Below are 17,894 nucleotides of genomic sequence, written 5' to 3'. Positions count from 1 at the left end.
GCTGCTCCATTATGTTGCCCAGGATCCATGTCTCTTGAGTGAGTGCCACCCATCTCTTTCACATGTACAGTTCCTAATTTCAGGAGAGGATCAAGAATAAGGAAAATATATTTACTGCATTTAGACTTTGGAGAAATTTAGTCATTAAGATTTTAATCTAATTTATAGCATGGGAAATGCAGTCATGTACCTAATCAACCAGACCTATTTCCCCCCATGCTCTCCCTCCAGCCACACATACACAGCCATAAAGAAAACACAGCAAGACACACCAGTTTGCATGCTTCCATCCATATTTTTGCTGGAGCATGAATTTATTATCAGGAATATATTACACTCATCTGTACATCATAACAGAAATAATACAAACTTTTCCTGTAATTCATTAACCACGTATTAAATCAGACTACAGAACTCCTACTGCGTGGGAAAAACTTTACAGAAGGATCCCCAGTGTGTCCATGGGACACAAATGCAATCAGTGCAGAGACATAAAATACCTGATTTTGTTAGTTTGTTTTTCTCGCCAAAAAATGAACGTAACCATTAGGTACCTGCTGATTTAACGTAAGCAAATTATTTCAGTGAAATGCAGGAACTTAACTACTGATCTGATTTATGTAAATTTCTTAGTTGCAAGAATTCAAACACTGCTCATGTCCCACAGACAGATGTGAAGAAAAAAAGAGACAAGAAAGAATTTGTTGCTCTCTGACTCTTTTTCATCATTTGCCTCTAATAGCTGGTCTACACTAAAGCTGTCAGTCGACCTAAGTTATGCGACTTCAGTTAAGTAATTGAAGTTGACGGAACTTACGTAGACTGACAGCAGTGTCTACACAGTTCTGTGTCAATGGCAGATGCTCGCCCACCGACTAAGCTTCCGCCTCTTGGGGAGGTGGAATACAGACATCAATGGGAGAGTGCTCTGCCATCGACTTAGCTTGTCTTCACCTGACCCGCTAAATCGCTTGCAGCAGTGCTGATTTAGCCAGAAGTGTAGACAAGCCCTAAGTAAGGCTGCCCACCAGCTGGCTGTGGTCTCAAGGAGGCCCTGCTTCATATGCTCATTCTTTCTGAGGAAGACACTTGTTGGGTGGGAGGAATTTGAAGGTGGTTGGGGGCAGATGGGCTCTTTAAAAACTCTCTCCAGGGACCATCCTTGGGGCAGAGGCCATGGTTTAATTTGTGTTTGTACAGCAACTGCAATGGAGCCTTCAGTCTGATAGGGTCCTTTGGGTGCTGCTGCAGTAGAGATAATACATATGCTTAAGGCCAGGCCCCCAAATAAGCTTGCGGTTGTATTTTTATAGAGCAACTGTGACATCCAATGGTCCCCAGGAGTAATTATTCCCTATGTATATGTCACCTGCACTCTTTTGCTATCTAAAAGGTAATAGCAATAATCAAGTATCATTGACCTGCCTGGCTGAGTCATCTCTGTAAGGGAAAGGGAGTGGAAGAATAATCACATAACGTGTGCTACCTACAGGCCCTGGGCCACCAACGTTACACACACACCCTCCCCCCGCCCTACCCATTGCTGAGCCCAACACTGATCATTTCACCTGCTCAATACTTACAAACTAAATGAAAACTAAAGTCAAATGCTATTCATAAACCAGTCACGAACTTGGTGCTCAAGTGATGTGCCATGAATGGGAGCAATCCGACTACTCTTGCCAACTTCCCCTTGCTATGTCCTAGAAACGGACTGAACCAAAACCTGACTTCTGACCACCCTCTCCCCCCCAGCAACATTTGGCAGAACCTCATTTCAGATGCTAGCCCTGTGCCTTAGTTGTATTAATGAAAGCAGGACCCAGTGACCTATAGAAGTGAAGGTAATTCTGCTTTAGCTACTGGACAGTTTGAGTTTGCAGTGGAGGTGGAGGAAAAGAGGGATTTATTGTATCCTTCCACAGTTAAAGGCATTTCCATTATAAAATGTGGTTTTACAGAGGTTTATAGCACAGCCATAATTATGTGCATTGAATTACAAACTTAGGCCAAAATGTTCAAACCTGGATGCCTAAAGTTAGTAAAACCCACACTTAAGCATCTAAGTTAAACTAGCCTGATTAGGAGAATTGTTGAGCATCCACAAAGCCCAATGAAGCTCAGGCATGTATTCTGGTTCCTTTATTGTAAAATTGTTATTTCACTTTCTATTGGATGGCTTCCAATATAACAATAAAGTCACTTTTAGTAGCTAAATAGCTGTCTTTGTGGACATTTGCTGTGGAGGAAAAGTATACACTCTGTAGCCCTTTGAGAGATGCAGAAACTCTAATGATTAGTGGGTACAGGGCTGGCTAAATCAAAGAGTGGTTTGGCAGCCTTTGTATTCTCACAGTGTGGGTTAATGAGGAGACCAAGTGGAGGAATTGATAGGGTTCCTCCATAATTAAGTCTCAGTAGCACTTGCCTTGTAAAAGATAGTCCCTCTCCCCACAATCCTTATTCAGCCTTCACTAGCCGGTAGGGTTTATTTGTAAGTGGATCATTTACTGTTCTGGTATTGAGGCACAATGCATGAACAGCCCCATGCTAACCAACATTAAGAGCATGTGCTGACAGGGTGAGAACTCCAGCTACAATCACAATGCTTTGCTAGCCTGCTGCTGTTTTGGTATAATATAAGGACATTTGTTTTGACAGTGAATCCCTACATTGTTACGGTCTAGGACATACGATGCACCATAGTTATGTGCTTGAAAATCCTGCTATTTACATTGGCTGCAAAACATAGATAAATTCAGCCAAAAAACTGTAATCCTCCCCAAGTGTCTTCCGCAGGCCTGCACTCATGCCATCAGGAAATGCTACTGTAACAGGGTGAGATTCATCTCTCCTGGATTCAGAGTAGCAGCCGTGTTAGTCTGTATCCACAAAAAGAAAAGGAGGACTTGTGGCACCTTAGAGACTAACGAATTTATTTGAGCATAAGCTTTCGTGAGCTATAGCTCTCTTCATCGGATGCCTGTGTTGTGGAGTTAGAGGCGATGCATCTTACCAACCCAGCCCACAGGCAACCTGGGGATCTGTAGCAGTGCCCCATTGTGGTTGCTATTTAAACCCAAGGGCTAAAATAGGGTTGTTAGAGTCACTGAATCCATGGACTCACAGATCTCTGGGCACCCACAGTTTCAGTGTGCATAAAGAACTCCTGTACAGCAGGACTGTCCTTGGCCCCTCTTCACCCAGTAGCTCTTCCATGGGTCTTACATGAGTTTACAGGGCTCTGAGCAAATTTCCCCCCTAACATATTTGCTCTTTTCTTATGGCTTGGTATAGAGGATAGGCCCCCACTGACTTTTCCTCTGAATAGATAGTGATGAGTTATCAAAATCCTGCTGCTTCTGCTTTTTAAAACCCTATCTAGAGCGCAGTACAGTTCCTGTCATTTCAGCCAACACCCTAACGATGGTAGATGAAAGATCAGCCAAGTCAGCCACAAATGTGTTGCTGCCTGAAGTCCAGCCAGTAAACAAACCCAGGTCCTGAAAACAAAATCTTTCCCTCAACCTACAGACCTGGGTACTAGCTTCCTAGTGCACCTGTGACTCCCAGTGAAATTTTAGTGGGAATTCTGTTGCACAAGGAAAACAGGTTTGGCTCTTACTGCATTCACTTCAATGCCATTCTTGCGCCAGACAGTTACATCTCCCTGACCAACCACTTCATGCCAGCAGATGTTAGCGTTTGTAAGTGGAAGTGTGGGCAGGGAAAGAGGAGGGGGGATGGGTGCTAGGTTAGGAAACAAGATTATATGACAGAGGGGCAGTGCTCTCCACTGCCATTTAAAAAAGCTTGGTTTATGGATTATACTGGAGGGTGATATGCTTACCACTTGTCAGGGAAAGGCTCACTAGTGGTAATACTGCTACTGAGGGCTGGTCTATACTACACAGTTAAGTCGACATAAGGCAGCTTACGTCAACCTAATTATGTCAGTGTCTACACTACAGCCTTCCTCCCACTGCTGTAAGTGCCCTACTACACCAACATCATAACTCCACCCCCACGAGAGGCGTAAGGCTTATGTTGGTGTAATTAGGGTGACAGACACTGCCTCCCTTACATCTACTGTTGGCTGTCTTGTCAATTTCATGGCAGGAGCCCTGAAATTGACAAGAAAGCTGGGCAGCTAGAGCTCAGCTGTGTCACTCTGCTGGGTGGCTGGACCCCGCCCCTGACTTAGAGCCTGGGCTAGAAGCTGGAGTGTGTGGGGGGGAGGGCTTCAGACCCTGCTCCCAGCCACCAGCCAGGGTGAGAAGCCCCAGCGGGCCCCCCTCCCCACCAGCTCCCTGCCAGGAGTTGGGCAGGCTTGTCAATTTCATAGCTGAGCTGTGAAATTGACAAGGCTTCCCAGCTCTGGCAGGGGGGAGAGGGGAAGCCCCAGGCAGCTCCCCCCTCTCCTGTAGGGAACCGGGAAGAGAAATCCCAGGTGGCTTCCCCCTACAGGGAATGGGGAAGAGAAACCCCGGACAACCAACTGCAGTCACATGAACAGAAGCATCAGCATCCAGTGTCAAACACCATCAGGAAATGACTATTATAAGACAGGGAGAATAGAAACGACACCAAATGATGTTGGGGTCGCTGGCAGCCCAATCTACCCACTAAAGCCCCAACTCCCAATTCATTGCTAGGAGCATCCATTGCATGTGCATCCATTGCATGTGCATTTAGCTGATAAAAGGATGAGTAAAGCACCGTAAACAGAAATGACGAAGCAAAACAGACTGGCTTAGTCAGCTCAGATCAGGACAGTAAAACGTTTTAGTGAGTAGCACATGGGATAATTTAGATTAACATCACGGTAACAACTCATACTGTAATAGAACACATTGCACTAGACTGGAACATAACAATGAAGTAGGTATTGCAGAGTACCTGTGCATTGAGCAAGTGCAGTATGAAAGTGACTAAAATTATAGTGATAGTGGTTTTTATTCTTTAACAACTCTCCTACTTTCAGGGTGTACTTGCTGAACACATACAATCTAGTCATGTATTTCAATGGTGTTAGTCAAATATGGCCTGGTCTAGTCTAATAAGATGTTCAACATACTCAGTATCATAATATCATGCAAACCTGCTACAAAAATAAATTTCTCTAAAAAAAAAAAATTAACCTAATTTTTACACCTTGGGATGGGCCAAAGACACTTAAATTGAAGCTGGCTGTACCTAAGCTGCAGCCTGAGCATTCTGAATACATCACAGGAAAGCTGAAGCATATTTCAAGTGCAAACAATGTGCATGTTTGCTGGAGTAAATGCCTTCCTGCCTGCTTCCATGCACGTCATTAGCTGTTTACCCACCTTGTGACAACAACGCTTTCACATTGCTTCATGACCCTGGAATATTTTCTGTACGTATTTACATCCTGGCTGTAACTTGGTCAGGTCCTGGAGCACACAGCGTGCTCTGTGAATAGGCAGGAAAAAATGCAGGGTCTTTGCGACAAACTGAAAATAAAAGCATCATATCATTTAAAAAATTGTTTTTGCTTTTGTGTGGGTGACTCACACGCCTACCCTGCCTACATCAAATGCTTTCACAGTCTAATCCAAACAATTCTGATACAAATGCTGGGACCCACATTTAGAGAACATCAAAGACAACAGGACCTCGCCTGGCTTTGTGCAGTTCCCTTCCTGTACCCAGGATCCAGATCAAATACTGTTAACCCCTTCTCATTCTAACTGCTGTTTGAGGTGCTGTACCCCTGGGAAACCAGCGTGTTCACTCAGCATGGTGTGACATTCCATCTGGTCTAGACAGGCACTGCACTGAAAGTTACCGCTGCAACACATGCATGGTTAACAGGTGCAGCAAAGGGGGTTAATATAACAGGGAAACCTAAGAGTATTTGCATTTTGCCTGGAAAGCAGAGGTTTAAGGTAGTTTGGCCTCAAAATATATGGGTTATATGTCGAGGGACAAAATTCTGGCCTCAGCTGGATCCATGAAGCCCCATAGATCTTCCCTGGGGTTCTCCTGGCCATTAACAAGGGCAAACAAGAGCCTAGTATGTGCAGGATCCCCTGTACCCTGAGGCAAACTGGATCTAAATTCTTAGAACATCCCACTAGGGGTTTAATGCTTTTGGCCAAATGTCAAGCTCACAGCAAATATTTTTTTCCTTCTTTCTAGGGTTTGCAACAAAATAATGTGGGACTGGATTTGTTATAGATTCGGAGTGCTTCCAAAAGTGTTCAGTTAAAAAAAAAAAAGATAACTATGATTTGAGAGAGTAAAATGGAGTTACTCTTTCAAATAAACTGTATGGAATGTGCTAAAGCCCTCTGGGTTTCGGTCTCTATCCTACATCCACTCACAACATTGATGCTAATAATAATTGAAAATTGGAGACTGGAATGCGTGGCCTTATCTGGCATTGAGTATGAAGGTGATGGTTTTGAAGGCAGTACTATTTTAGAATCTCATTGTCGCTGGTGTTCACGGTATATAGTGTACCACTTGGTGGTAGTTTGGAAGGCGCTTCTATTTCTAAGTAACTTTCTTCTATTTTGGGTAGAAATATTCCTGGGAGACTTGACAGAAATGCATTTCATTTAGCTATAAGTCTTAGGCACAAGTTACAAAACTGCTGACCATAATGAAAATATATCAGCACTTAGTAGTGTATCCAACAATATAAAAAAATGCAATTCAGAACATCTTCAACTCCATATATGTTGCGTGTGTCAATATATACACCTATTTAGGATGAATACATACATATATATAAACACACATACATATATAGATATTCAAAACATGTACTGTTTGTAACTAACCTGAAACACTGCAGCAAAGGTTCATTTTGATGAACCATTAGTAGTAGGATTTTCTTTCTTTTGGCTCTAACCATGGCAAAATGTTTACACATCAGACTACACTGGTTATACTACTCTACAACATCAGTGTGCCAGTACCGGGAGCTTCTATGATAATAGTACACTGATAATAGTACACTGCCTAGCTTACACTTATGCAGCTACAGAGCATGCTTGCAGTAACCAACCCTGGGTATCTACGGTTGGTAATACTTTCTTGGATGATCACATTCAGCCGATTGGAAAAATGTGTAAAAGCCCAGTTAACTTCTGCAGCCGCGTGGAGCGGTCATCTTGGCACCGTGCTGACTTTTGCGGGAGTAGGAGGCCCTGATGAACAGCGATAAATTGGTGTAGGAGACGTAGGAGACAGTTTAACCGGGCTCATGGGCTCCGCTGTCTGGAGCTTCCAGAGTAGCTCTTCATTAGTCCTGCTTAACCTCTTCTTTTCCTTGGTTTCTTTCTCCACGTAGTCTTGAAGATTAGCATTTTCCTCAGATAACTGCCTGCAGAGGGAAATAATGCACCAGTTAACATTTCACCAGTCTAAACAGTGCTGGACTGTCATTAAAGCAAATATGACAGCTGCTGAGGCCACTACCCCACACAGCTGTTAAAGTCAACCCCTGTGATAGCTTTATACCAGAGCCATGCTGGCATAGCAATGGTTCGCTCCTGATGAAGCCAAGCAGAGTATTTCAGGTAATACACCTGCAGTTCCTGGCACAGTGTTTCCATTGCACGATGCTGAGTCAGATCACAGTGACCTAATGCAACCTGACAGAAAATTCCCGGCCCTTTGTATTCCATTTGCTCTCATTTTCGACACCAGGTGTACTGCATGTGAGCGTGAGGAAAAACCCTCTTGAGTTTGTTATTAAGCAAATCAGTTATTCTGAATACTTTAGAATTGTGTATTTTTCCCAGATGACACAAAAAACAATAAATTTTAAACAAATCACAGAAACAGGGACGGGACTGGATGGCTCAGGGGCACGTAATGGGATTGGAGCCTTTCAAGTCTTTGTCACTGGCGTCTGAATTAGGTCTAGGTTGGGAGTGACTCAAAGTTGTTGCCATCCAATGGGTGTTTGGAGGACCACATGAAATATCGGGTAAAATTAGTCTGATTCCTAGTGGACAGGTGTCCACACTGCAAAACAAAACACTCCCCGAATTACTATTGGCTCTTCCTGGTATCCTTGATGGCAGTCACAGCATATGCAGCCAGGATGAAAAGATCATGAAGACTAAATTGATGCTCCCTTCGGGTCAGGCTTAAAGCATGTTGGTGGGGCACTGTGTAACATGCTGTTCCTTTTCTGTGAATGAATAGGACATGTTCAATCTCTAGGGTGGTCAAGCTAACACTGATCATGAGCACAATGGGCCACTTAGCTCAATGCCATGGATGTCAGGTATTGCAGGCCAGGGGAGGCTGAGCCTCCCCAAACAGCCAGGCATGGTCCTGCACATGATCTGCCCTGAGGCCCCTCCTACTTCCCGCTCTCCCCTCCCGTGGGCCAGGGTTGGGGCTGGGGCTAGGCAGGGCTGGCCTGCTGCCAGGGGCTCGGGGCGGCTGGGGCCGGTGCTCAGGCCGCCCGATGCTGGGGATGACCACCTGGCACTCCAGGGCTAGGGGTGCTTGGGCCGCTTGCCAGGCACTCTGGGGCTGGGGGTGCTCGGGCCGCCCGCCGGGCTCTCTGGAACCGGGGGTGCTGGGGCTGGCCGCCAGGTGCTCTGGGGCTGGGGGTGCTGGGGCTGGGGGGGCTGGGGCTGCCCGCTGGGGGTGCTCGGGCCACCCGCCGGGATCTCCGGAGCTGGGATGGGGGCACTGGGGCACGCCACCTGGCAATGGGGGTGCTGGGGCCTCGCTGCCCGGTACTGAGGGCATTGAGGCTGCGCCAACTGGCACTCTGGGGCTCGGGGTGCTCGGGCAGTCCGGGGCTGAGGGGGGCAGCCAGGGCCACGGTGGGGATCTCGGGGCTCCAGCGGGGGCAGGGCGGGACCAGGGGCTAGCCTCCCCAAATAGGTGGTTCACTTGCTGCCCATGCTCTATTCAGAAATTAATTTGGCTTCATGTTTACAACATTTATTAAATATCAAACTGAACATTTTTGGAGAGATTTCTACCCAATTCTTTTTTAACTTTTCCATGTATGCTCTGAGCTGCGAGAGGAGAGTGTGTCTAAGGAGACTACCAATCTACCCATGAATTTGTTTTATACTGCTGCCCATCACTGCAGTATCTGAGCACCTGCCCTGTAAATCCACAGCAACAGCGAAGTTCTTAGGGGACCTCATGGAGTCTCTGACACGGCTCCTTTTTCAGGGTCAGCTTGGGGGAGGGGTTTTGATTTTTCTTAAAAGACTGTATTACTTTCCTCTTCCCCTGCCACCGCACAGCAATGTGGGCCGTAAAGCTTTTATGCAAGCCCAGATAGGCCAACAACCAACCAATATGTGCCTGCCTGGTTTCTGAGAACAGTTTAGCAGGATGCTCATTGAGCACATTTAGGGAGTAACCCTACAGATCTTACTCCCGTGAATGATTCTCAAAGCCAGTGAAGGCAATGGGGCTGCCCTCAGAAGCAGAAATACGCATGCAGCAGCTGGAGAATCAGGCCCTCAGAACATATTAGCCTCTTTTACATGTAATACTGCTTGCCAGCTACACAGGGTGATATCCAGTATTACAGTGAACTTGGTAGACTGTCAGCCAATATACTCTCTTCTATGACACTAATAAACACCGGAGCTGGCGGCGGGGAGGAGGGCTGTGAGTTATATGCACAATCTACAGGTAATTTAGAGAGACATTTGAGTAGAATAGTGCCTTCATAGCCAAGCATCTGTGAATAGGTTGTGCAATACAGACATGTCCTCAGAAGACAACCTGCTTTAGCATGCAGATAGGGAAAAGAGCCCTGGCTTGTTACACTGCTTGTTTCATCTCCCACATGCTGTGTCAGGATAGCGCCGTTTCTGCTGTGTCATATGATGTCATGTAACCAGACACAAGGAGAAACAAGCGTCACATTGCATTGGAGATTGAGGTGGCTTTTCCCTCCTAGGTAGAATACAGTGCTCCTGCTGCCTGTGTTTTGCCACGTACTCCAGCAACCCTGCCACGTGCTTGGTCACGTTATGCCAGCCTTGCCTGTGTCATTTTATTCACAGAATCATGGATTCCAAGGCCGGAAGGGTCCACTGTGATCATCAAGTCTGACCTCCTGCATGGCACAGGCCATAGAACCTCCCCAAAATAATTCCCAGAGCAAATCTTTTAGAAAAATATCCAATCTTGACTTAAAAAATTGCCAATGATAAAGAATCCACCAGGACCATTGATAAATTGTTCCAATGGTTAATTACTCTCCCTGTTAACAATTTACACCTTAATTCCAGTCTGAAGAGCTCATTATTAAATATTTGTTCTCCATGTAGGTATTTATGGACTGTAATCAAGTCACCTCTTAACCTTCCCTTTGTTAGGCTAAATTGACTGATGAGCTCCTTGAGTCTGTCACTATAGAATCATAGAATATCAGGGTTGGAAGGGACCTCAGGAGGTCATCTAGTCCAACCCCCTGCTCAAAGCAGGACCAATCCCCAATTAAATCATCCCAGCCAGGGCTTTGTCAAGCCTGACCTTAAAAACTTCTAAGGAAGGAGATTCTACCACCTCCCTAGGTAACGCATTCCAGTGTTTCACCACCCTCCTAGTGAAAAAGTTTTTCCTAATATCCAACCTAAACCTCCCCCACTGGATTGGTTTCTAATCATTTTCTAAGGATTGGTTTCTAATCCTTTAATCATTCTCATGGATCTTCTCTGAACCTTCTCCAATTTATCACCATCCTTCCTGAACTGACAGAGAATTCCAGCAGCTGTCGCACCACTGCCAAATACAGAAGTAAAATAACCTCTCTACTCCTACTTGTGATTCCCTTGTTTATGGATCCCAGGATTGCCTTAGCTCTTTTGGCCACAGCATCACACTGGGAGCTCACATTCAGCTGATTATCCACCACAACCCAGAAATCCTTTTCAGAGTCTGTGCTTTCCAAGACAAAGTCCCCCATTGTGTAAGGATGGCCTACATTCTTTGTTCCTAGCTGAATACATTTGGAGTTAGTCGTATTAAAATGCACACTGTGTGCTTGCACCCAGCTTACTGAGTGATCCGGATTGTTCTGAATCAGTGACCTGTCCTCTTCATTATTTACCACTTCCCCAATTTTTGTGTCATCTGCAAAATTTATCAGTGCTGATTTGAAATTTATCAGTGTTGATGGCGTATGAACAGATGCAAAGTGATTGCACATTAACAATACACATGCTGCCTATGATACATGCCCCAACTAGCTCTTTTCCATCTTTCAAGTAGGATTTGTCATGGGTGCTATGGAAAAGAAACAAATTATTATTCTTGTATCATCTAGAGACCCCCCCAGTTGAGATCAGGAGTCCACTGTACTAGTCACTGTATCAGCAGAGGTAAGACACACTCCCCTGAAGAGCTCACAGTTTACAGAGCCAGGACAGACACAGAGTGGGGGGAAGGAAGGATTACTATTCCCATTCTATAGCAAAGGATTTAGGGGCTACAGTGGATGAGAAGCTGGATATGAGTCAACAGTGTGCCCTTGTTGCCAAGAAGACTAACGACATTGTAGGAGCATTGCCAGGAGATCGAGGGACGTGATCATTCCCCTCTGTTCGGCACTGGTGAGGCCTCATCTGGAGTACTGTGTCCAGTTTTGGGCCCCACACTACAAGAAGGATGTGGAAATATTGGAAAGAGTCCAGCGGAGGGCAACAAAAATTATTAGGGGGCTGGAGCACATGACTTATGAGGAGAGGCTGAGGGAACTGGGATTGTTTAGTCTGCAGAAGAGAAGAATGAGGGGGATTTGATAGCTGCTTTCAACTACCTGAAAGGGGGTTCCAAAGAGGATGGATCTAGACTGTTCTCAGTGGTAGCAGATGACAGAACAAGGAGTAATGGTCTCAAGGGGGAGGTTTAGGTTGGACATTAGGAAAAAAAATGTCATTAGGAGAATGGTGAGGCACTGGAATGGGTTCCTAGGGAGGTGGTGGAATCTTCTTCCTTAGAGGTTTTTAAGGTCAGGACTGACAAAGCCCTGGCTGGGATGATTTAGCTGGGGATTGGTCCTGCTTTGAGTAGGGGGTTGGACTAGATGACCTTCTGAGGTCCCTTCCAACCCTAATAGTCTATGATTCTATAGATGGGGATCAGAGGCATAGAGAGGTTAAGTGATTTACCCAACACCACATAGGAATCTATGGCAGAACTGGGAACTGAACGTGGATCACCAACAATTTAACTGCAAGCAATTCTTCCTCCTTGGGAGACCAGCCCTCTCCTCTGATTGCTAAAACCCCTGGAATTCTCAAGAAGGAGGAGGAGGATGTAGAAAGGATTAGAATCAAATATTATCTCCTCACTGTCTCCATCATCAGCCACCTATTTTAACACTATCTACTGTACGCTGATTCCCGCCTTCCACTGTGGGAGCCCCCCACCACGCCATCTGATTGGGCCATCTGATTGGGCCATCTGATTGGGCCCACCCCTACAGTTATGCTGATGCCTGTATATGCAGATCTTTTCATGTCCCCACCTCAGAGTGGGGCTGCCTCTCTCCGTCCTAGTGAGGTCAAGCAGCAGGGGTCACTCCTATTCCCTGCATCTGCCCAGAAGGCGCCAAAGGAACAGGGGGCTTGGGTACTGCTCACTACATGATCTTAGATTGCCCAGTATATGAGCCCACCAACCTGCCCGAGTTGCTCCATGCCTGTACACTGCTGAGCTTAGGGTTTGGCTTGTGTTACCCACCTGAGTGGCAGATGGCTTTCTGGAGCTGGCCTAGTGCAGGGCTGAGCTACGAGACTCTTAGAGGTTTATGCTGTGGACTGGACAGAGCCCTTGTTAAAGGAGGCAAGCAGAGTCATAGATTATTTTAAAGGATTACACATTTCTGTGAATGAGAATAGCCCCTGCTGTTACCCTAGCTAAGATAAAATGATATGGGTTATCCTCCTGTCTGTTGTTCAACCTGACCACCAACTGAGGGCAAGACAAGATTTCACTCCATACATAACGGGGTGAATTGTGAGAGTTTTATATTTTCCTCTGAAGCATCAGGCATTAACCACTGTTGGAGACAAATTACTGGATGTCATTAGATTGCCTCTGTGTGAAAAATCTTATGTTAACCCCTCCCTATACCCATATCCTTCCTTAGAGGTTTTTAAGGTCAGGACTGACAAAGCCCTGGCTGGGATGATTTAGTTGGAGACCTCCTGAGGTCCCTTCAAACCCTGATATACTATGATCTAACAAGGCTGAAAAATGATTTGCTTTAAAGTTGACTTTCCAGGTAGATCTTAAGTTCAGGATCCTCTCTGAATAGTTTATTTTTAAAGCAACATTCCCCACATTGAGAAATGTATATAAAAGAAACAAAACACAACACCTACAAGTGACTGTGGTGACCTATCTCCTAGAGCCATAGTTTTCAACCTTTTTTCATTTGTGGATCCCTAAAAAATTTCAAATGGAGGTGCGGACCCCTTTGGAAATCTTAGACAATCTGCAGACCTGCAGGAGTCTGCGACCACAGATTGAAAACCACAGTCCTCGATGAATGCTGATGGGGCATATTTGCTTTTAAATGTCTATGTTCAGAAAGCTTTGGTTCATATATATATTAGGGAACTCCTGAAGTTAAGACCTATAAGGAAACCCAGCCACTAAGGAAAAACACTCTTTTAACTTAGCAGCATCCTTTCTGCAAATATGTGTAGAAAATAACTGTATCTAACTGACATTGAGTGTTAACCTGGTGAGCCTGGAAATGGTCGAGATGTGATACCATTTGTTGGGCCACAATGCCTACAAAAAATTTGACAGTGGTTAGGTTGTTGCTGTGCTTGGCCCACAATATCAATATTGTCTCACTGTTTCCTGGTACTCCCCCGTCTCACTGTATCCGTCTGGTGTCTTGCACTTAGATTGTAAGCTCTTTGGGGCAGAGATTGTCTTTTTCTTCTCTGTTTATACGGCGCCTAGCACAAAAGTTTCTACTGCAGTATAGAATAGAATAGAAAATGCTAAAGCAGCCTTAGGTACAGTGATGCTACCAGCCCACAGTTAGTATATTACAGTGCAAACTGCTAGCTCTCCCGCACCCGGTAGCTGCTGACTAATAGTGCGGCATTGACTCCGGACTCAGAGGCAACTGGGACTTTTGTTCTCAGTGGTGAGGCCGGGAGCTTAATGTAACACGGTTATGTAGCCAACCTCCTTTATGCAAAAATAAGCAGAAGGGAGTTTCCGGGGGGGGATGCTTAGTGCGACTGCTCCCGAAGGAGCTGTTAGCCCCGGGTAGTTGTAGTGTTACTGGTTCCTGTAAAACTCAGGGTGGTTCCCAAGTCTCTGCACGAACCTGGTCACAAGGGTATTCCGATCAATCCGGACTCTCATGTCTTCGTTCTGCTGTTGCAGGACCTGCAATTTTTCTTCCAGTATTGTGTTTTTTTCAGCCTGCAACACGAGAAGGGCTTGCTGAGTTTGCAGCAGACGCAGCACTTGATGCGGGGGAATTTGGGGTTTAATCCCTAGGAAGAAGCTCTCTTTTCCTTACAGTAAGAGCTAACAATCCTTGTCAGGGGAAGGTAGATTATCCTGGCTGCAGATGCGATTTTAGGTTGTGAATGGTTCACCAGCACGTCACTCCCATGAAATCAGTGGGGTGACACTGGTATGGCACAGGAGTGAGGCAGCGGTGAATTAGGTACAATGTTCTGAGTCAAGAGAGTCAACCTTTCCCCCCCAGTACCCCTGTTATCCGTACTGGACCCCTCTGCTCCGCCCGCAGAACCTCCCGAACATGTGTCTGAGTTCCCCCTTCCAAAGGGCAGGGGAGTCATGGTCCCCTGACATCTGCTGGGGTCACACACCCCACATTGAGACCTCCTGTAACAGGGTTATATAAATCATATCCCTCGTGGAAGCAGAACCCTACTGTCTGGCATGGCTGAGAAACAGCACAAACAGAATGACTGGAGACCACCTAGGCCAGGGCATGCCACTGTATCAGCTGTTTCCACATTCAGCTTTAGCTTAAGGAAGCAGCAGGTTAGAGAATGTTGTTAAGAAGTCTGAGCTGCGAAGGTCTATTTCACCCTCTATCTGTTCAATCAACTGGGTTCCCAAACTTCCCCATAAATAGAAACAAAGCTTGCTAAGTGCTGTGCTAAAGCAGCCAGCCCGGCTGCCCCACTGTGGCAATGGCTCATCCTGTCACTGTGTTAGAAGCCTGCTGTAGTTCACACAGGTCAAGTCTCACAAAATGGCTTCACTTTACAATGAAAACATAACTCCTGGTTAACTGAAAAGTTCATACCTGGCGAGACCAAAACACAAATAGAGAGAGAATAGAGTGGCTAGGAGGCAGTGTTATCTTTATGGTGGGGAGCTATAATTCAAAGCACTCGCAGCATGACCCTAACCTGGGATTTCTGGTTGCACCCTCGCTAATTTACACTGCTGAGCAAGACTTCTCACCAATTACTGAATTAAGGAGCCACACGGCACAAGTGTCCTCTCCTTCTTCCACCCATGTTGCTCCCGCCTTGTTGGCTGCCCCTACTCCTGACTTTGGAGGTAGGGAACAGGGACAGCTGGTGCTCCATACTTAGCTATAGGGATGCAGGAATCACAGCGGCCCCCCTCCTCCACTGTCTCCTCCCCTAGCTAACCTCCCCCTGCAAGCGGAGCAGATTTCAAAGTGAAAACCAGAGAGACCAGCACGGGGAATCATGGAGAGGTTTTGGGGGATGTTATGGGGGATGAAGGAGGCTGGTGGGGAAGTAGATAAAAAGAAGCACCCCCTTCCCACTCTCCCTTTCAGAATGAAAAACTGGGACACTTCACAGGAAAGTGCAGGGGGCAGAAAACAGTATTTAGCCCTCTGTGATCCCTTCATTGTGTTTTTCCAGTCCCAGCCTCCTCCCACTCCAGTTTAGCTCCTAGCTTCCTATCTCCCTGTTCTGGGAGGGGAAAATGATAACTGACCAGCTTTTCCAGTTCCATGATCCTCTTTTCCTGTTGATGAATGAGCTGATTTTTCATTTCCAAAACCTGCTTCAGGCTATTCATGTCTTCTTCTAGGTGCTGATATGGAGCTAGTGCAACCTAGGAAAAGAAGGATGACAGTGAATTCTAAGTTTTCCAACTGTAATCATGTATTCAGCCACTTGGTAAAATTTTCCCAAACACCCAACTGATTTAGAGCCTAACTCCCATGAAAGCCAAGGGGATGCAGGCTCCAAAATCACTGGGGGTGTTTTGAAAATGTTACCCACTATCACCATTCAATCATTTTAGCTATATACCTAACTTCATAAGAGAGACACGGTGGGTGAGGTTCTTGCAGTAGGTGAAAGAAGTCTGAATGTTACTCAGTACCCATGACCCAACCCACTGCTAGGTCTCCTAATATACAGAATTGTTTATGTCTGTGCGGAGCTTTACTCTTTCCGGAGAAGAGCACAAGTGTGAAATAGCAACAAAATTCGGAGATGGGGGCTGGGTGTTTGCAGGTTAGAACAGTAACGGATCACGCTGTCTGTGGTGTATGTGGCAAAACAGGTGAACTATTCATAAAGATTAAAGTCCCAGAGGGGAGAAAGACAGTGAATCGGGACACAAAGATACTCCCCTTTCCAGCTTAGTATTTCTGAAGTTCGAGGGCTAGGGTTCAATTTACCAAAGCAGTATTGGCCCACACTTTTTTCTCAGTTACACTGAATGGAATCCAGAGTAATACCAATGACTTCAGTTACTTCGGCTTTACAAAGCTACAACTCGCTCCACTGTCGCTGGTGTCAATACTCCGGATTTACAGCAGTGTACCTCAGAACAGAATCTGATCCTTTACACACATTTTGCTCTGAGAGGGCAAGTTCACCGGCATACCCCAGTCGTTTGGCTGCTCGGATGGAAAAAAGCAGGCGCTGACCTCAATCTAGCCCATGGAAAGTTCTAGAAAGGCACTAGAAAGCAGGGAGTTCTGCATTCTCAAAAGGTATGTGGGTCCCAACGTTAGAAAATGGTCTTCATTAGGTCCAATTTCCTACAGAGTCTGCTAATAATGGGCTTCATTTCGACCACCAGCCTTAGGGATTCTACTGCTTTGTCGTATTTTGAACAGGATGTTGATGGAATAAACCTCTCCTGTGATATCCCCTGGGCCAGACAGTCCATTACGGGAAAAATGAGGACGGATAGCAAAGAATCCCAGCAGGGTGAGGGGGAGAGGCACATTAATATGAAAAGATGTGAAGAGGTAGGAGAAACACCACAGAGGGGAGAAGAGAGAGATGATTGGGGGTACTAAAAAGTAATGGAGGGAGCCAGAGAAAAAGCCCAAGAAACAGAACTACAGAAGCAAGTGAGAAATAGATAAAATGAAGCAAAACCAGAAATGGATGGATAATGACCCAGTAATAAGAGAGAGTGGGAGAGCTTTGTATCCAGAGCCACATGTAGATTCCAACCCCCCCTACAAAGCTCAGGATCCAGAGCTTTGGTTTGGGCCCATTTGAGCTGAGATTTCCTTTGCTAATAATCTACCAATACAAATGTGGGCCATATTTACAAGCAGGTCCTGCTGTTTTTAAAATGTATATTAAGGTTGTTAGCTACCTCTAGTTGCTCTTCAGTGTTTTTCTTTAAAGCCTCTTCAAATCGCTTTGCCTTGTCCCTTAGAGAATGGCTCTGGAAGGTGAGGGTATCTACTTGGTCCTGCAATTAATGACAAATAAAAAAACCATTAGGCTCTAATGATGCAAATAATTTCCCACCACTGCCAAAGTACATGGGGGAACTGAGTAGAAGGGCTTAGAAGCTACTGCGAGGTGACATTTTTACATGAAATCACTCAAACTCACAGTGGAGATTTTGATAACTTGGTAACTAACAGAATCAGGATTTCACGTGGAGAACCGGAG

At 45.7% G+C, this 17,894-nt stretch overlaps 1 protein-coding gene across 2 annotated transcripts in view; it reads right to left on the bottom strand.

The window, feature by feature from the left end:
- Positions 1-296: 296 nt before the first annotated feature.
- Positions 297-17,894, bottom strand: part of MTUS2 (microtubule associated scaffold protein 2) — a 304,252-nt gene continuing 286,654 nt past the window's right edge. For both annotated transcript variants that reach the window (XM_084629404.1, XM_084629405.1), the window contains exons 11-14: positions 17,590-17,688; positions 15,958-16,077; positions 14,327-14,424; positions 297-7,357 (exon numbers count right to left, since the gene is read on the bottom strand). In XM_084629404.1, the coding sequence (XP_084485530.1) occupies positions 7,141-7,357; positions 14,327-14,424; positions 15,958-16,077; positions 17,590-17,688 (534 nt within the window). In that variant the 3' untranslated portion in view covers positions 297-7,140. The remainder of the gene's footprint in view (positions 7,358-14,326; positions 14,425-15,957; positions 16,078-17,589; positions 17,689-17,894) is intronic.

The sequence above is a fragment of the Lepidochelys olivacea genome (genome assembly GCF_965140295.1).
Source record: "Lepidochelys olivacea isolate rLepOli2 genome assembly, chromosome: 1".
Taxonomy (NCBI): domain Eukaryota; kingdom Metazoa; phylum Chordata; order Testudines; family Cheloniidae; genus Lepidochelys; species Lepidochelys olivacea.
This window is presented reverse-complemented; position numbering and strand designations above follow the sequence as displayed.